Source organism: Lineus longissimus, chromosome 3, assembly GCF_910592395.1.
Source record: "Lineus longissimus chromosome 3, tnLinLong1.2, whole genome shotgun sequence".
NCBI classification, from domain to species: Eukaryota; Metazoa; Nemertea; class Pilidiophora; order Heteronemertea; family Lineidae; genus Lineus; species Lineus longissimus.
The window spans coordinates 16,102,340-16,120,149 of record NC_088310.1 but is presented as its reverse complement, the minus strand read 5'-3'; the positions used below and the strand labels follow the sequence as shown (position 1 = coordinate 16,120,149).

The window sequence follows — 17,810 nt, the reverse complement described above, 5'->3', positions numbered from 1 at the left end:
TAGCGACAATTGCGACATCTTGCTCCTGATTTTATTCTTTTATCACATTTGTTTTAAGTTTTGAGATTTTTGGTTGAAAAATAATTAAGGGTGAACTTGGCATAGATACACATAGCGCTGCACTGCAAGTGGAGGCCCATGCTTGACACAGATGTTTAGCATGCAACTTGGAAGCATAAGGTGAACTGGGAGAGCAACTGAGAAAACTCAAGAAGAAATCCGACCAGCAACCAACTTTATATGTAGAAGCAGTAGAGTGTACACGATACTCACGTACAAAATAATGACAAACATAAATAAGTCAACAATGTTACTATAGTCAACTAAAAACAACAGCCACATTTGTCCCTTCACTCTCTGTACATCTGTACATACAATAATTGATTATATATGAATCTGTAACCATGGTAACATGAAGATGCAACATGAGTGGTATATACACATGTATATACATTGATGATCCAATGAAAACTGTAAGCAGTCTCACAGTCATATGTCCTAACGGTGATATATATGAGATAACGTTATAATGCTGACGGATGAATTAGTCTCTAGTGACTGGTACACTATTATACAAGTTATGAGATATCACAATGAGAAGTCTTAGGGAGTTTTGATTGTGTGAAATAGTCTATGAGAACTATCCATGAGAGGTGTGAAAGAGGTGAGATGGTACTACTAGCGCACAGGCTGACCTTGAGTTTGCCTAGCACGCTTTGACTCCTCTTGTTGTAACTTCTGTTGGATAACTTGGTAAGCCCTATTCACATGTTCTGCGGTGGCAGTGATCGTTACAATGCGGTTCCGAGTCCCAGGTGCAAACACACCTTTCTTAGAAATCTGGATGTTGGCCTGGGTTGCTAGCTTTAGCTCATTGATTCCCTTGCCACCAGGGCCTAGAATAACACCTACCAGATTCTCAGGCACTTCCATTTCCTTTTTACAAGGAGCATTCTTATCACCGCTCATGTCTTGCAAAGGTTGTGGAGCAGTGGCTGCCCCAGAGCCACTGAACTGCCCAGCCAAACTCAATCCAAATGAATTCTGGTTGATCACAGTATCATTGACACTACCATACCCTTGGGGAGGATTGAAAGCGCTAGTATTATAAGCCTCTGTGAACATGGAGGTGTTATCCACCACTGGATTGGCTGAGGATGTGCTGAATAAGCTTGAACCCCCAGCACTACCAGCCCCCATAGACGAGCCACTGCCAACAGGACCAAACATCCCACCAGCGCTCTCTACTGTACCACCTCCTGCTGCCATATTGGCACTGCCAAACGAATTTGCAGCCCCTCCGCCTAGATTGAGTCCACCTAAACCAGTGCCCCCACCAAGGTTGAGACTAAATCCCCCTTGCTGACCCCCCATTCCCATTCCCATCCCTAGAAATCCATAGTTTGCAAGAGTACACATAGCGGTACTGATGTCATCAGTAGCCTGATCAGAATAGCCACTACCTCGCAGTGTTGCTTTCAGGTTCTCCAAGCTCAGGCTATTCATGCCGGCATTTCCAAACATTCCAGCTCCTCCTATGTTGGCAGCACTCAGGTTTAAATTCGTAATCCCCGAACCTAGATTGTTGTTCATATTATTGTTACTTGTCATCATGCCTGGTTGCTGTTGTGGCTGCACAGGTTGGGCTGGACACTGTCCCTCTGCTCGCCCACCGGTAGTGGCAGCGGTTGGATTTGTTGCAAATGGTGAACCGGTGGGATTTGAACTACATACAGGTCCATGTACATCAGCATAACTTATATTGGGACAGCTTGCACTCTGAGGGTCCTCGGCTATCTTCTGTAGTATCATAGCCACTGCCTTTTTGTTACAGTCCATATCACCTAAAAGGACAAAAACAACACCCTAAAAACTGCACACAAGGGATTCCAGATTTAAAGGGGAAACAGAGGCTTTTGGCTACCCGTTTTGTCTTGGGCAGCTTTCGGTGACCCATCTATGACCTGACACTGAAATATGACCTTGATAATGAACAATGTCTATGAGATGCCAGTGTTCAACCAATGGTAACCTAAAAAAGATGATCACTTGGTATCTACCGGTATTAGAACAGGATAAGAGGTACAAGAATGCAATGAGGAAAAAAATACACAATACTGGGTGGACTAGAAGTGTACTTGGGAATGTTAAAATGAAAACTGTAACAAAAACAACCCAACCAATGACTCTGACAACACATAAAGGGATGCAAAATGAATGTGCAGCTTTTGACATTGGTGAATCAATTATTCAATAGATACAAAAATTGTGCACAAGCTAGCATGTTCTGATTGCAGAAGTTTCCAGAAAAACTTTTGGTTAAATAGATGGAATAGAAGCACTTTGCTATTGAGGAAGCTCAGGTAACCAATAATGCAAATGTAGTGGCTGGAAGCATTTTGGTAAAGATGCCCAAACAAAACCCACAACAACTCTTCCATGAAAATGTTCAATGGTTGTGACGGATGTTAATCATACTACCGGTCTAAAATTAGTGGAAGACCGGAATAACTACCCCAATATTCCTTTGAGGACTTTGACCTCTTGGCTGGCATGTGTCCCCTTTCTGCCTGCTGATTATTAGAAAAACTAATCTGTATGCCCCGCGTCCCTTTTAATGTTATCCTGTTGGAAACACTGCCAATGTTGGCTGATCTATGTGCCAGGGATAGAATGGTTTCGCCGAGTCAGCCCCAATTAATTTTTTGGAAGATGAGTGCAAGTTTGGCAAGTATTTGCGCCAAGGATGAATACACTGTGAAATTCTTTATAAGACGACACGGATCAGGTCTATGACTTGCATGCAAATCATATGCCTGATCACCAATTTCTTAGAAAGGATTTTACTGTATTATTGCCACATGTTGGAGATAATAGTATGCTTTATCAACACGATATTGCCCAACAGACTTTTCTTTCCCATGGCAAACGAGGAAAGTAGCCAGCAGGAGCCTTAAATAAATAGATAACTTTTTTATGTTGGGTGCAAATCAAAGTCCTCAAAGTTTTATCCAACTCAACACGCAAGAAGTAGTCAATTCCTGTTTCAGATCATTCCAACTATTAGCCACCATTAATAAACTAGGTAGGTATATGACTTTCAAATCTTGCATCCCCATGAAGGAATCAAGCATGCAAATAGAGGAAGACCTACCCGATATAGTCACACATCTTTCTGGTAGATTTATATCCTTGGCTTTCTGCGATACCTGGACGTACGCTCCGCTTTCCTCTTTTACGGTTTTTATATAGTTGCCTGCTTTACCTATGATCATCCCTGCTGTACTATTTGGCACTAATATCTTCACCTGAAACAATGGTGGGCACATTAGCACGGCTACACAACACCTACAAACTGAACAAGCAATACAGGTTCCAGCAAGATTGACTAGGTCCCCTTTTTAAGAAAGGTCACCTTCGAAAGCAACAAGTTTCAAAATAATTCATGAGGTTTTTTTGTGCTTTAGAGTTACCTACATTGTAAACAACATCGGGAGATCAAGCTAGGATGATGATGATTGCAGGAGACACGAAAATAGTTTTAAGTTTGATGATGTTGAAGTGTTTGTTGGAAAAACCAAAGCAATACCATGGAAGGAACTTAGGAAAGCGAATCATGGATGATCAAATTCGATGGTAGAAGTAATCAGAATGGATGATAATACCCAACAAGTTGAAGAAAAGCCTATATATTTACAACATTTATATATTCATTTCAAAGGAATGACATCAGCTACACACAGCATTTTCTGTTTCTGTAAGTTTTTACCTCATTCCTATGTGCCATTACTGTCAGATGCATTGGAATAATCTTATCTGGTCAACTAGGAACAAGGTAAACACTTTTTGAAAATGAACTGACAAAATAACTGCTTTGGGAGACAAAAAAATCCTAACCTTGTCAGATACTACATTGAAGTAAGTAAAAAATACTTTGTGGTGTGAGGTTTTTGATGACATGTCCCAAACCAAAAGACTAAGTTTAACCTACATGTACATGTAAGGAAAAATAGTCAACAAACATTACAAATGTCTATATGTAACTACAACTATCACCAAAACAATCCATTGTGCAACATGTCAACAGCCTGTCCACAGGATCCCAGTTGGTAACTATGGAAACCACCCACCCGTCTTGGGGCAGAGAGGGTTAATGACATCAGCACTCAGATCAATACCATACCAATAATGTACAAGAGCACACACTCCAAGTGTAATGAAAGCTAACAGTAAACTGAGCAGAATCTGCCAAAATAGGCTTTGCATCCCTGGCATACAAACCAACCATGGCATGTTATAGCAAAGCAGTGAAATGAATCATCTGCTCATACAAACCAACCATGGATTGTTATACTGTAAAGGAGTGAAATCATCTGCACATACAAACAAGCCATGTACAGTAAAGCAGTGTATTAATCAGCTGCTCATACAAACCTACCATGGAGTGTTATACTGCAATGAAATCATCTACACATACAAACCAGCCATGTAGTGTTATACAGTAAAGCAGTGTATTAATCATCTGCTCATACAAATCTACCATGGAGTGTTGTACTGTAAATCAGTGCAATTATCTGCTCATACAAACCAACCATGTGGTGTTATACAAAAAAAGCAGTGTAATCATCTGTTCCAACAAACCAACCATGGAGTGTTAGCAAAGGAGAGCAATCACCTGCTCAAATAATACAACACTTGAGTGTTACATAGCCAAGCATCATCTGCTCAAGGACAACACAGAACTGTTGCACAATACACCATCAACCAATACTTGATCCATGGTAGCTCAGGAACCGTTCGTGAGGCCAGGAATCAACACAACTCAAGCACACAGCAATAACAGGCACATTTTAACATAGGTCACCATCAAAAGCAATACATGGGACACCTACATTGTACTTGATCATCTTTTGACTGCCATGACTTCATTTGATTTAGAATGGCAAAGAACTGAAATATCCTTCCATGACTTTAGAAAGGCCAAAAACAGAAATGACCAGTCAACTCAGATGGCTGAAGATTGCAACCAAGTCCTTCCATGACTTAAAAGGCAAATAACAGAAATGACCAGTCACCTCAGATGGCTGAGTGAAGATTGCAACCAAGTCCTTCCATGACTTAAAAGGCAAATAACAGAAATGACCAGTCACCTCAGATGGCTGAGTGAAGATTGCAACCAAGTCCTTCCATGACTTAAAAGGCAAATAACAGAAATGACCAGTCACCTCAGATGGCTGAGTGAAGATTGCAACCAAGTCCTTCCATGACTTAGAAAGGCAAATAACAGCAAAAACCAGTCACTTCAGACTACAATCAAGTCCTCCCATAACTTGGAAAGACAAATAACAGGAATAACCAGTCAACACAGTTGGCAATGAATCCATCTTTGACATGCCAATCACACGTGGTTTTCAAAGCCTTGATGGCTTGACAATGACATAGATGTTTTCTCATTAACCAATTAGGTGGCAAAATACCCACACAATTGTGGACAGAGTCTTGATTTTAGATGTTGACTTAATGAATAATTACTTACAGACTATTCCATCAGCTTTAGGCCATTTGTATTCAGAACTCACTCAAATGGCACTTGTGATCACAGAGGTATAGTCCATCAACAGTTATGAGATCAGATATGTAACATTGGATTAAAAGGCCTCACTGTATCAGCAAGAAACTTTTGGCAGAAAAACGTGCTCAGCAACCAAGGCACTTCTAGCTGTCTAAAGGAACATGGTGAAGGTGAATGCACACATAGGTAGAATTGGCTTAGGGATGGCAAAGCGAGAACCAACATGATAACTGCAGGTTAAGTATTGTCTTGGTGGAATATGATCTCATCTATCACACACCAAGAAAGAAATGCTGTTAGAAGACTGCTGTCTGATAGTCTACCACACTAGTTCATTATCAAATTCAAAGATGAACTCAACAGTTTGGAAGTCTTCAATGCACTGATAAGACACAGAAGACAGTTTCGAGGATAAATATTCACCAAGTGCACAATGCATTGATTTTAGTCACAGGCATCTGCAATACCACATCAAACAAGCAATTTTGGTCATGTGCGATCATAATCGAGTGACACATATCACGTGTTTGAAAGGTGCTTCAGCAAACAGTTTTGGCATCTTCTGAATTGTGAGAGGTGGCTGAACACCGGAAACACCTTTCTATGACGTCATGGCTTTTTTGGCCAGCAGGCGTAACATTTTTGCGTTGTTCATGTTGCCCTCGTAACGTTTTAGCTTCCTGTCATCATATTACATGAAAATGAATGCACAAGAAAATGCAACTTGTCTGCGGTCAAGACTACCAGTGTATAAAATTTCCACTCAAAAAGCAGGCTTGTGTTGTTTTTTTTTTTTAGTTGTAGACAATATCACAAAAAACAGACAATGGCACAAACAATAACACACATTCTTTTGCCAAGGAAGAGGATTGTCCGCTTTGATCAGTACAGGTCATCTCAAGAGTGCCCTTGCTGGGATGAGACTGCCTCAGTCAGATCAAACCCACTCACTGCCTAAATCAGTGGCCTACTCACTTGCAGTCATGGCCAACTATGCCAATTTCATCCCCATTGTCATGATTGCTGTAATCTCAATTTGCAAACAAAATTGAGCATTTCAGGATATCATTATTCATTGCAGACAGTCGCTTTAGCAAGAGAAGGCATTATTTAGGAAAAGTAATCTGACAGCATGAAATTGGAGGTGTGAAAAAATGTCATTCTCTCTAAAATTTCTTTCATTTTCATTTTGATCTTCAGTTTTTTAATCACGAAAAATGATTTCTTTTAACCAGTCTTTCGAATGATATGTTTGCGACAATCCTAGCAAGGATTTGACTCCAATTTTGAAATATTTGCTAATTAGTTTTTCTGTAAGTCTAATAAGGCTTTACTCCGCGACTTGGATGAATTCCAAAAAGAAATCAGTGTGTCGCCTAGGTGATATCACATGTGGTCATCCTACCAAATTGTGTACTCTCATTTGTCTGGCTGGAACATGCACCTTGTAGATAACTCCTTTGTTTCAGATACAAACTTTTGTCCAAGCTATTCTTAATGAAAAGGCCAGGGGCCATTTGGCTCACTGTCTAGATATTTGGTGGTTAGGAATTCATCCTGGTTAAGAAACATGCTACATGTATAGTATATAGGTCAAATCATGATCGGTATGACATATGCTGTATCCTTGCTTGGAGTACCTACCATAAAATATTATTTAAAACAAGTTACTAATAAACAAGATATTGCACTTTTTACCTTTTCAGTTTTGGCTCCCTGGTGGCCAAGTCAAGAATCAGATCAAACCGAATTTCGACGACAGAGGTTATCTGACATAGGGGATCATGTGTACCAAGTTTCTAGTTAAAGTGATTAAGAGACATACAATAGTTACACTCAAACAGCCAATTTATGCCAATTGACCTCTGGTGCCTTGAAAAGAAGGTCAAATCAAAAACTTATACGACATGTGATTGCTTGAAGTACCTACCATAAAAATATTATCGAAAATCAAGTCACTAATAAGCGAGATATTGCACTTTTTACCGTTTTTAGTTTTGGCCACCTAGTGACCAAGTTGGGTGTCGGAGATTATATAACGTAGGGAGTGATGTGAACCAAATTTCAAGTTCATAGCTTTAGCAGTTAATATATGTGCCATAGTTACACTCAAACGGCCAATTTACGCCATTTGACCTGTGACCTTGAAAATTAGGTCAAATCAAAAACCCTTAGAATGTGTGATGTATCCTTTCTCAGAATACCTACCATAAAAATATCATCGAAAACAAGTCACTATAAGCGAGATAGTGCACTCTTTACCTTTTTTTGTTTTGGCCCCCTGGTGGCCAATCCGAGAATAAGATTGGACTGAAATTCGGTGTCAGAGGTTATAGGTCATAGCAAGCCATGTGTTCCAAATTTCAAGATCATACTCGTAGCTTTAGCGGTTAAGAAACGTGCTATAGTAACACTCAAACAGCCAATTTACACCATTTGACATCTGTGACCTTGGAAATTACGTCAAATCAAAAACCCGTACGCTATGTGATGTATCCTGGCTAGGAAAACCTACCATAAAAATTTTATCGGAAACAAGTCACTTATCAGAGAGATATCACACATTTTAGGTGTCCACTTTTTGCCCCCTGGTGGTCAAGTCAAGAATCAGATCGGACCGAAATTCAGTTTCAGAGGTCACTTGACCTGGGGGGGGGGGTCCTGTATTCAAAGTTTCATGTTCATAGTCCTATCGGTTAAGAAACGTGCCACTGTTTTTGAAACAGGATACGGACAACGACGGACAGTGCGGTATTGTATAGACTCCCCTGCGATGAGCCAAAAATAGCCAGTTGTTTTGGAAATATCAGCACTTTTTTGATCTCGCATATGACTGAGGAGAACAAGCCCTTAACTTCTCAAAAAAGGGGTTCCAATCAGCATGATAACACTTCACAGTTGTTAACGAATGAACAAATTCTATCCGTTCCAATTTCACATAGAAAAACAACAACCAGTGGCACGTACAGCAATATTTTTGAAGTTCCTTGAACCATGTTTGAGTTACTTAGACCAAAGCAATAACCAGTACTTTCGTCCCAAGGAGTCTCCCTCCTGTAGAGAGTGAAGGCTAGCAGGTAAACAATACCTACCAATCAGGCCAGACAATCCATGAAACAATCTCCTCTGAAAGCTTCCAGTACAGCCAACGATGAATCTTTTTAACACTACACATATTTAAATTTGGTTCTCACGACTATTACTCACCAGAGTTTGAATCTCTTGAAAACTGATGAATTTTAACTAATTCAATCACATGGCTTCAATATTAATACCAAACTTACAACAAATATTGGCCACTAAAAGTGGTAGGAATAATCTACTATATCGAAAGCAACTGGTTTTATTTGCCTCAGGTGAACCTTTGAAAGGAAACATACTTAGTGATTTTTTTACTCTGCATCTATTTTTGTAACACTGAAACATGAGAAATATTGAACAGAAGGTAAAGAAAGGTATCTTCTCAAAGAACAGATTTGAAGATTCTGTAAATCATGTAGTTTCAGTGTTTAAAACTAATTCATAATTAAAGCACATTTTGCCTGATTCAGTAAAAATTAAAGACCTGTTCTATTGATTGGCAAGATTATGTCAGATTAGGAGTGATTATATAATTTGATTTCCCAAGTTAAAACACAATTTCATTTTTAAGAGCAGTAATTTTGCACCCTTTACTTTTTACTAAACACATAAGCTGCGCTTACACCACGAAATATTGGTGGACCAATTGCACGTACACCACCACATTGCCGCGACAAATTGGTTTGGCAATCCATTGCCGATACAAATTGCCGAGCGAATTTGTCCCACCAAGCTTGATGGTCCAAATTCGCCCGGCTTGTTAAAAGCTCGGCTTTGTCGTGGTGTACGCGCAAATGGATCGGCAATTAGCTAGTTAGATGGTTCAGCTCCAGGCGTCGCTTTCGAAATGGCGCTTTCTGCGCATGCAATTTATTGTTTGCGCGCCATCTGTAGCCGGATTTTATAACTAGCTGCAGCGCTGGTGTAAGCGCTTGGTGGATTTTCGATGGTGCGGCATTGGTTCCCGAACCAAGATTGGTGGTCTATTTTCAGGTGGTGTAAGTGCGGCTATAAATCCAATGAAATTGCATACTGGAATGATAATATGCAGTCTCTTGCCACTGGCGAGCAATGGACATGATGGATGTGCTGATATTTTACCAAATATGCCTTTTGTCTAGATGTCCCTCACAGTCACAGATAAGGTTTCTAGAAGTAGGGAATACATACTTAAAAAATATGGCTGTCTTTCTTCTTTTTCACTGCTTTCACTCTATCAGGGATACATTTATGCTTTTTTGCATTGCAGGTCAAGCTTCAAAGGCACATTAGTATACATGTACGGCTGCATGAAGAGGGCCATTTACAAATCCCAAGTATTGTTTTCCTTGGCTCTTTGTCCGCAGACTAAGCTTTAGCCACAGGTCAGGTTATATTAAACTCGGGCTATTCAAGACAAGATCTGACAGTCATATGATCAACGGAAAAAGGCAGAAAAGATCAATAATATGATAATAATCTTAACCCTGTTTCTGCAGTAGGAATAATAATGAAGAGATTATTATCTCCCTTGGAGGTTTTTTTTCCAGTGCTGACAATTGACATTACTAACAAGGATTATACAAGTTGACCAACATGAGATCGATGCAACCTGCATGAATAGTTCATGAAGATGAGAGGCAGTACTTTTGATAAACCAAGAGCCTTGAAGAGGAAAGCATACCCCCGCACAAAAAATTCAACATTTTTGTCCATGCGGGCATATTTTAGCTAATATTCAGTTTAACAGTTTTCCAAAAGATATGTTCTGAATTTCAAAAACAAAAAACACCGACCAAAAAGCGCCAGCAATAGCAAGTTAGTTTGTACCCACTTTATCATTCATACTAAGGGTATTTGGCACCCACCTAGCTGGTTATCAAAGATCTTTGGTCAAAGTTTATTGTTGGTACATTACAGCATTCTTCAACAACTTTACATTGACAGAGACATATCATTATCAAAATACTGGCCAATCTCTGCGATACTGGTATTCTCCAGCACATCCCTCAATCAACTTCACAACCCCTTACCTGAGACCCTTATCCAAACTCCGATCTCATTACACCCCCTTCAAAACCAAACTGGTGACGATAAATTATGCTCATGCACGACCAAAACTAATTGCACTTCATACCCTGAATGATAAATTTTACATATCCTTGATGACAAAAGGTCAAGGTCATGCCTGGCATATCACATGGTAAATCAATAAACCTAATCTAATCCCATACCCTTACAGTTGGCATGTACTTCTACACACTGGCGTATAGCATCGCAGGGAACGCCACTTGCACAACTCACAGAACGGAGAAACAATCTATACAAGAATGCTTACTAATCAAAGCAACACGAAGAAGATCAATAAGAATGAACCACTAATACGATTGGCTCTAGAGGAAAGGGTTATGATGAACACTGCCTATGGAGTATGAGGCGCAGATAGCATGAGAGCCGCTTCAAGGGCTAGCAAAAACTCAACCAAGACATTTGAGTTTGGGGCAGTTTTTTCACTACATGTTTGGTTGTTCAGTTTAATACATGTACAACACTGCCGTTGCATTGATCATACACTAGATTTGCAGTAGCCATTGAGTCATGTTCACTCAGCAAAACCATATAATTTCATATCAACAGTGAACATCTCCAAGTTGCATGACAATTCCAAAGAGAGCAACAGGAAGGTACATACCCAAATGTGTACATGTATTACTTGTACATTGCCTGTTTGAGAACAGCTGATTCTGTGAATGAAATACTAAAATTGACAAGCACTATGTAAAGACGACACTCTATGCTAGGGTTACAATTACTGAGATCAGTGTTGTTACTTCATACATACATGTATCATTAACGGTGTCATAAGCCTACTGAATTTTGGCCGGAGGTATGGAGTCCATTATAGGCTACTGTCCACCAATGTGGGATCTTTTACTAGTCCTGGCATATACACTCAGGTACAACGGACCACAGCTTTTAATCTCATCCGACAGACCCTCAATTATTTCATACGTTGTACGTGTTGTGAAGAGCCAGGAATTTTTGTTCCTTGAAAGACACGCTGGTTCACCCAGAAATACAATGCTGGGTTCTCCACGGGATCAAACCTGGGCCCTATTGCGTGTTAGCCAGCAGAGTCAACCACTACTAGCACTAGGCTGCGAAGCTCCTCCTTCTGTTCGTCACTGCGACACATCTTGATAAAAGTTCTCACAAGACTAAACTCTGTCTTTGAACAGTTCAAAGTGGGTATGTTGTCGTGCAGTCAAGAATGACATTGGTATATTTTTGCTCCTGCATGGAAGCCACAAGTCATACCACAAGCGGCAGTGCAGCAACCCGAGAGCTTCTCCTGTGACAGCACATAATCGTTTGTTTAATAGTGACTGCAATGTCATCTCACTAGTAATGAACATCAGACTATTGCCGATGTGGCGCGTGTGCCACAGCGTAGGGATGGGCTCTCTTGCCATTAATCTTGTCTGCCAATCCATAAGGAAAGGAGTGGCACTCCTGGTCATCAAGAAGACCAGAAAGTACAAAGCATTTTAAGAGTACGACTCTACTGTTAGCGGCAGGGGGAACTATTCCGCATCCAGGTTGCCTGTGGCTTTTATCACTAATTTTCCCCCAAGTCAAACACTTCGTGGGTCAGTATGACTATTCCACTACAAATGAACTCATTAGTTGGAAAATATGAATTGTTAAACTTTCTGGAGATTACTGTCTGTAGAAGATATGGGAGAAGACACAAAAAACACCTTTCACCTTTAAAATAGTGGCATTTCAAAGCTATAGACTGCTTAAATGTTGACACAGGAAACAGGAAGAAAGATTTAGAATCAAACACTAGGCTCAATTTCATGCATTACACTGCTCTGCCATGCAGGAGACCAAACCTGTCAGGCTTCAAAGCAAACGAAATGCCTGAAGTCTAAGCTTTATTTAGAAAAAAAATTCTTATGTTCTAAATTTGAAATTGTCTCGTTAAGGCTGGCAGAGTCAATCAATTGCCTTGGAATTCCCTGGAATGTGCACAATTACTTGGTTCTGCAATACAGATAATTGGACTGCTCTGGCTTCTAACCCCCTGACTGAATTGTAAAACCATTGAACAGTAAAATACAACAGTAACAGCCATTAGTTGAGGTATTCTACTAGATTTAAGGAAACCACTGCAAGGTCCCCTAGAGGAAGGATATTCAAACTTGTTCTGGGGAAAGCCATTCAAAATGTGATGTTCACTCACCCATGCTGTCAGAAAGAGAGTCGCCCTCCATCACCTGAGGAATTGTTCTACCTAGTGATCAAACCTGCCACCTTCGAGGTGTCAGACTGTGATGTAATTTGCAGAGATCAGCCTTACCCCTGCACCACACTTGACAGCCCACTCTGACTTTCATCAAGAGAGCTGTCGTGATTACAAGAATCAGAATATGAACCATCTTCTAAGAGCAGCATATGAAGGTGCATCCTTCAAAACCAACTGGCAGCATAATGGTGCAGCAGCAACGACTGTCAAGGAACTGAACCAAGGGCTGTTTTTGTCAGAACAGTGACTGAGTCAAAACATGCCTAACTGACGCAAGGAACTGAACCAAAGGCTGTCAATGTCTGAATAATGACTGAGTTTGACAGATGTCAAACGGAGACAGTGAACTAAAGGCTGTAAAATGTCAACGGGTGTCTGACTGCTTTCAATAAGTTGAACTAAAGGCTATGAACCTCACAACCAACTGGCAGCATGATTGTGCAGCAGCATGAAACACAAAATGTAGTTTGCAGCGATATCCAATCCTTTGGGCTAAGAAAAACCTTCTACAGTACCTCTAAGTATTTGATCGGTGGCTAGTATGGACCACGAGCTGTGAAAAAACCATGAATTATGTTGATGAAGTATGGCATGCCTGAGAGATAAAACCATGGTTGTGGGCAATACCTTAGTATCAATAAACTATCATCACTGAGAGACTTGATGTTGTTTGGGTGGTACATAACTTGTGCACTTGATGAAATGCTATGAGTTGCAGCTGCACATTGGCGTACGTAATCAACAAATAATGCATAAGCAGGTGATCAAGTAACAACTGGCGGCGAGATTCTAAGACATCACAGGAAACGTTAGCAGATATATCAGTGCATGCAACTCAACCTTAAATCAGGTCAGTACATTCAATGTTACCATTTAAACACCGATTATTAATATCCATATTACAAATGGTCACCAAAAAGACTTAATTTATTGAAGTAATTACTGTCATGACTGTTGACTGTGGCACTGGCCAATCAAATATAAGACCTTACCTAAATCAAAATAATTAAAAGTACAGTGGAACCTGTTGCTGATACCTCTGCACTGCGGACACTACACATTACGGACATGTCTGTTCAGTCCTGATTTTTTCTAAGCCATTTCAAATAACAAGAACCTCTGCGGGGTGAACACCCCTCCACTTCAAATTGTGGACAGATGAAGACTTTCGGGTCCATGCAATTACCACACAATTACGCACATTAAAGAAATACAATAGCTTATGGTTTGCACTTGGGAGCCTGTAGGCCTGACAGATTGTACTGCTCAATTTTTTTGACAGCCAACTGTGGTAAGTGCTCTCTGCATGACTACCTGGGAAAGAGCTAAGATTGTGCTTAGGTTTCGCACCAAGTCAATCCTAAACATTGAACAACTGAAGAATTTCGTGAAGCAGAAATCTTATTGTAAGGCTGTCATCATATTGATAGGAGCAACAAAACCCCCACCACACACAGTAGTCAGCCGCCTCAGCACATATCATAAATGGTCATGTTATTCAAGTGAATCCTGATCCATTAAGATAAATGTCATACTCAGGGCCAAGTGTGGCTTATCATCCCCTCCCCAAGCAATCTATTTCATGCACACATAACATGATAAAGGACAATCTATCAAATTAGCATCAAAACCTGCCGAAGATGCAACAAGAGGTTTGATCGAATATTCCACCGTTCCAATATAGTGCTGGGTGATGCCATATAAATACTCCATCCCTTGGTGATTTCTATTCAGGGTAGGAATAGTGAATGTCTAATAACGCTCCCATCTCCATGGTTACCAGTTCCTTGTATGCAGAACGGTACATCTGGATGATGGTAAAGTGAGCGCTGCACTGGCAAGCTAGTGCTAAGCCACTGCCTTGGAGAAGGAGAAAGACATTACTGGCAGCAACAAGCTTATGGACATGGAGAAACCAACAACTGCTGCCAATAGGATACAATCGAGATATAGGTGACAATCCGCAAAGCTTCCAAAAGAAAGTCTGCAGGCAAAGTCTTGTTTTCTAGATGATTTTACAGGAACTACAAGCAATTCAGAGAACATATCACCTAATCAGCCCAAGTTTTACAACAACAAAGATCTCTATACTCCAGGCATCCTATATTTTTCAACCATGAACATTTAAAAATTCTCACCTTATGTTTGTGTAACATACATAAACACCATGAAGGAAACAAAAAACAGCACAATTCTTGGTATTAATGCAACAAAATTCTACTCACAAAAAAATCTGAAGAGAATCTGAAGCAAAAATGCACAAAAAGTATGCCTAAGTTTCAAAATGCATTACATGGTGGATAAAACATGTTGGTATGCAGACAAACTATGATGTAATTTATCTGATGTTCCCTAAGAAAGAATAATTTTGGTTTCATAAAAAGACTGCCGCCATTGCATCAGACACAATATCACCTAACCGACAGAAATGTGGAACAAACAACAGAATAACTCACTCTACGAAATACCAAACAAGAATGGTAAAGCAAAAAAAACCCAGAATAACCACTATACATGAGAAAAAACTGTATTTTTCAGTTCAAAAATACCGGCAATATCATATTTCCAGTTAAAAAGCTTTATCAGACAAGCAATGTTTGAATATGAAGCAATGACTCAATGTCTTACCAAAACTCATCAGCTGATATCTAAACTTTATTCTTGGTTCATCTTAGATTCATGGTCGAGTTCCTCAGGAAAAGCAGATTGTTTACAGAATCAGTTGGAATAATACCAGCCAAAAGGCAATTCTTACTCAACAGAATAATCATGTCTAAAGCCAGACCTAAGCCTAGTAATCATGTATCATACCAACCTTCTAAGTTCATGAACCATAGTTACTATACGCATTGATTCCCTAAGTATCAAATTACCAAGGAACTTTTACTATTACTCTTGGTTAGAATAGAACCAACCAGAGTACGTACATCTTTTACTATATCTGTTTTATAGTTTCTCACCACTTTGGCATGGAGATACCAAGCACTAATGGATGATGACCAAAGTCAATTTTTTTACTTCCTCTCTGTTGGTTTCCCACCAGTTGAGCATAAAGGTACCAAACACTGGCAGGTGCAACCCAAAGTAAATCTATTGGTGTTGGTTTCCCACCAGTTGAGCATGATGGTACCAAACACTGGCAGATGCAACCCAAAGCACATCTATCACTATTGGTGTTGGTTTCCCACCAGTTGAGCATGATGGTACCAAACACTGGCAGATGCAACCCAAAGCACATCTATCACTATTGGTGTTGGTTTCCCACCAGTTGAGCATGATGGTACCAAACACTGGCAGATGCAACCCAAAGCACATCTATCACTATTGGTGTTGGTTTCCCACCAGTTGAGCATGATGGTACCAAACACTGGCAGATGCAACCCAAAGCACATCTATCACTATTGGTGTTGGTTCCCACCAGTTGAGCATGATGGTACCAAACACTGGCAGATGCAACCCAAAGCACATCTATCACTATTGGTGTTGGTTCCCACCAGTTGAGCAAGATGGTACCAAACACTGGCAGATGCAACCCAAAGCACACCTATCACTATTGGTGTTGGTTCCCACCAGTTGAGCATGATGGTACCAAACACTGGCAGATGCAACCCAAAGCACATCTATCACTATTGGTGTTGGTTTCCCACCAGTTGAGCATGATGGCACCAAACACTGGCAGATGCAACCCAAAGAACATCTATCACTATTGGTGTTGGTTTCCCACCAGTTGAGCATGATGGCACCAAACACTGGCAGATGCAACCCAAAGCACATCTATCACTATTGGTGTTGGTTTCCCACCAGTTGAGCATGATGGCACCAAACACTGGCAGATGCAACCCAAAGCACATCTATCACTATTGGTGTTGGTTTCCCACCAGTTGAGAATGATAGTACCAAACCCTGGCAGATGCAACCCAAAATACATTTCTACCATTACAATTGGTTTTCACCAGTTGAGCATGATGGCACCAAACACTGGCAGATACAAACCTAAGTACATTTCTACCATTGCAATTGGTTTCTCACCAGTTGAGCAAGACAGTACCAAACACTGGCAGATACAAACCTAGGTACTTTTCTACCATTGCAATTGGTTTTCACCAGTTGAGCATGAGGGTACCAAACAATGGCAGATACAAACCTAAGTACATTTCTACCATTGCAATTGGTTTCTCACCAGCTGGGCATGACGGCACCAAACACTGGCAGATACAAACAATGTGGTTCTTTCAAAAGTCGTTATGAAGACAACATTCAAGAATAGCAGTTGATACCGCATTCTTAGTAATAAGGGATTTTGAGGTTTTTAAAAGCCTTAAAGGGTTTTTAGCCAACACCAATAAGCACACAGTAGAGAAAATTTCTTCAGTGGTTTTTCCGAATCCCAATAATCATCATCCAGAAAAACCTCTACGAGATGTGTATTTGTGCTGACTGAAATTCCTTTAAAAGTTTTTAAAAGCTCAAAATCCTTTATTTCTAAGAGTGTGGACATATGATCACCGGCTGGAATTTATTTTGCTGGAGTTTGTTACTGAAGTTTGCCAAAAACAGATCCTTACACAGGCCATTTTCTTGAACTGCCTACGAGGTTCTGTTTTTAGCAGAGGAACGCCTTGTCACATTTATTAATACTTTGGTCATTCAACAATACTTAAATGGCAATACTCATAGTGTTGCTCTCAACCACATTGTAGCTGTTCTTTCCCACCAGCTGTTTTAGACATGTTGGATACACACCATATTCTACTCTATCAGGCTTTTATAAAGAACTAACTACAATTATCAGGACAAAAAAAACAAACTACAGTGCCCTTAGTATGACTTTTCCCCCTAGTTAGAGGAATTGTAGATTAATATACC

General features: G+C 40.2%; 1 protein-coding gene across 2 annotated transcripts in view; it reads right to left on the bottom strand.

Annotated features, from left to right (window-relative positions):
* Positions 1 to 218: 218 nt before the first annotated feature.
* Positions 219 to 17,810, bottom strand: part of LOC135484030 (RNA-binding protein Pasilla-like) — a 34,664-nt gene continuing 17,072 nt past the window's right edge. For both annotated transcript variants that reach the window (XM_064765060.1, XM_064765062.1), the window contains 2 exons: positions 3,155 to 3,308; positions 219 to 1,844 (listed from right to left, as the gene is read on the bottom strand). In XM_064765060.1, the coding sequence (XP_064621130.1) occupies positions 679 to 1,844; positions 3,155 to 3,308 (1,320 nt within the window). In that variant the 3' untranslated portion in view covers positions 219 to 678. The remainder of the gene's footprint in view (positions 1,845 to 3,154; positions 3,309 to 17,810) is intronic.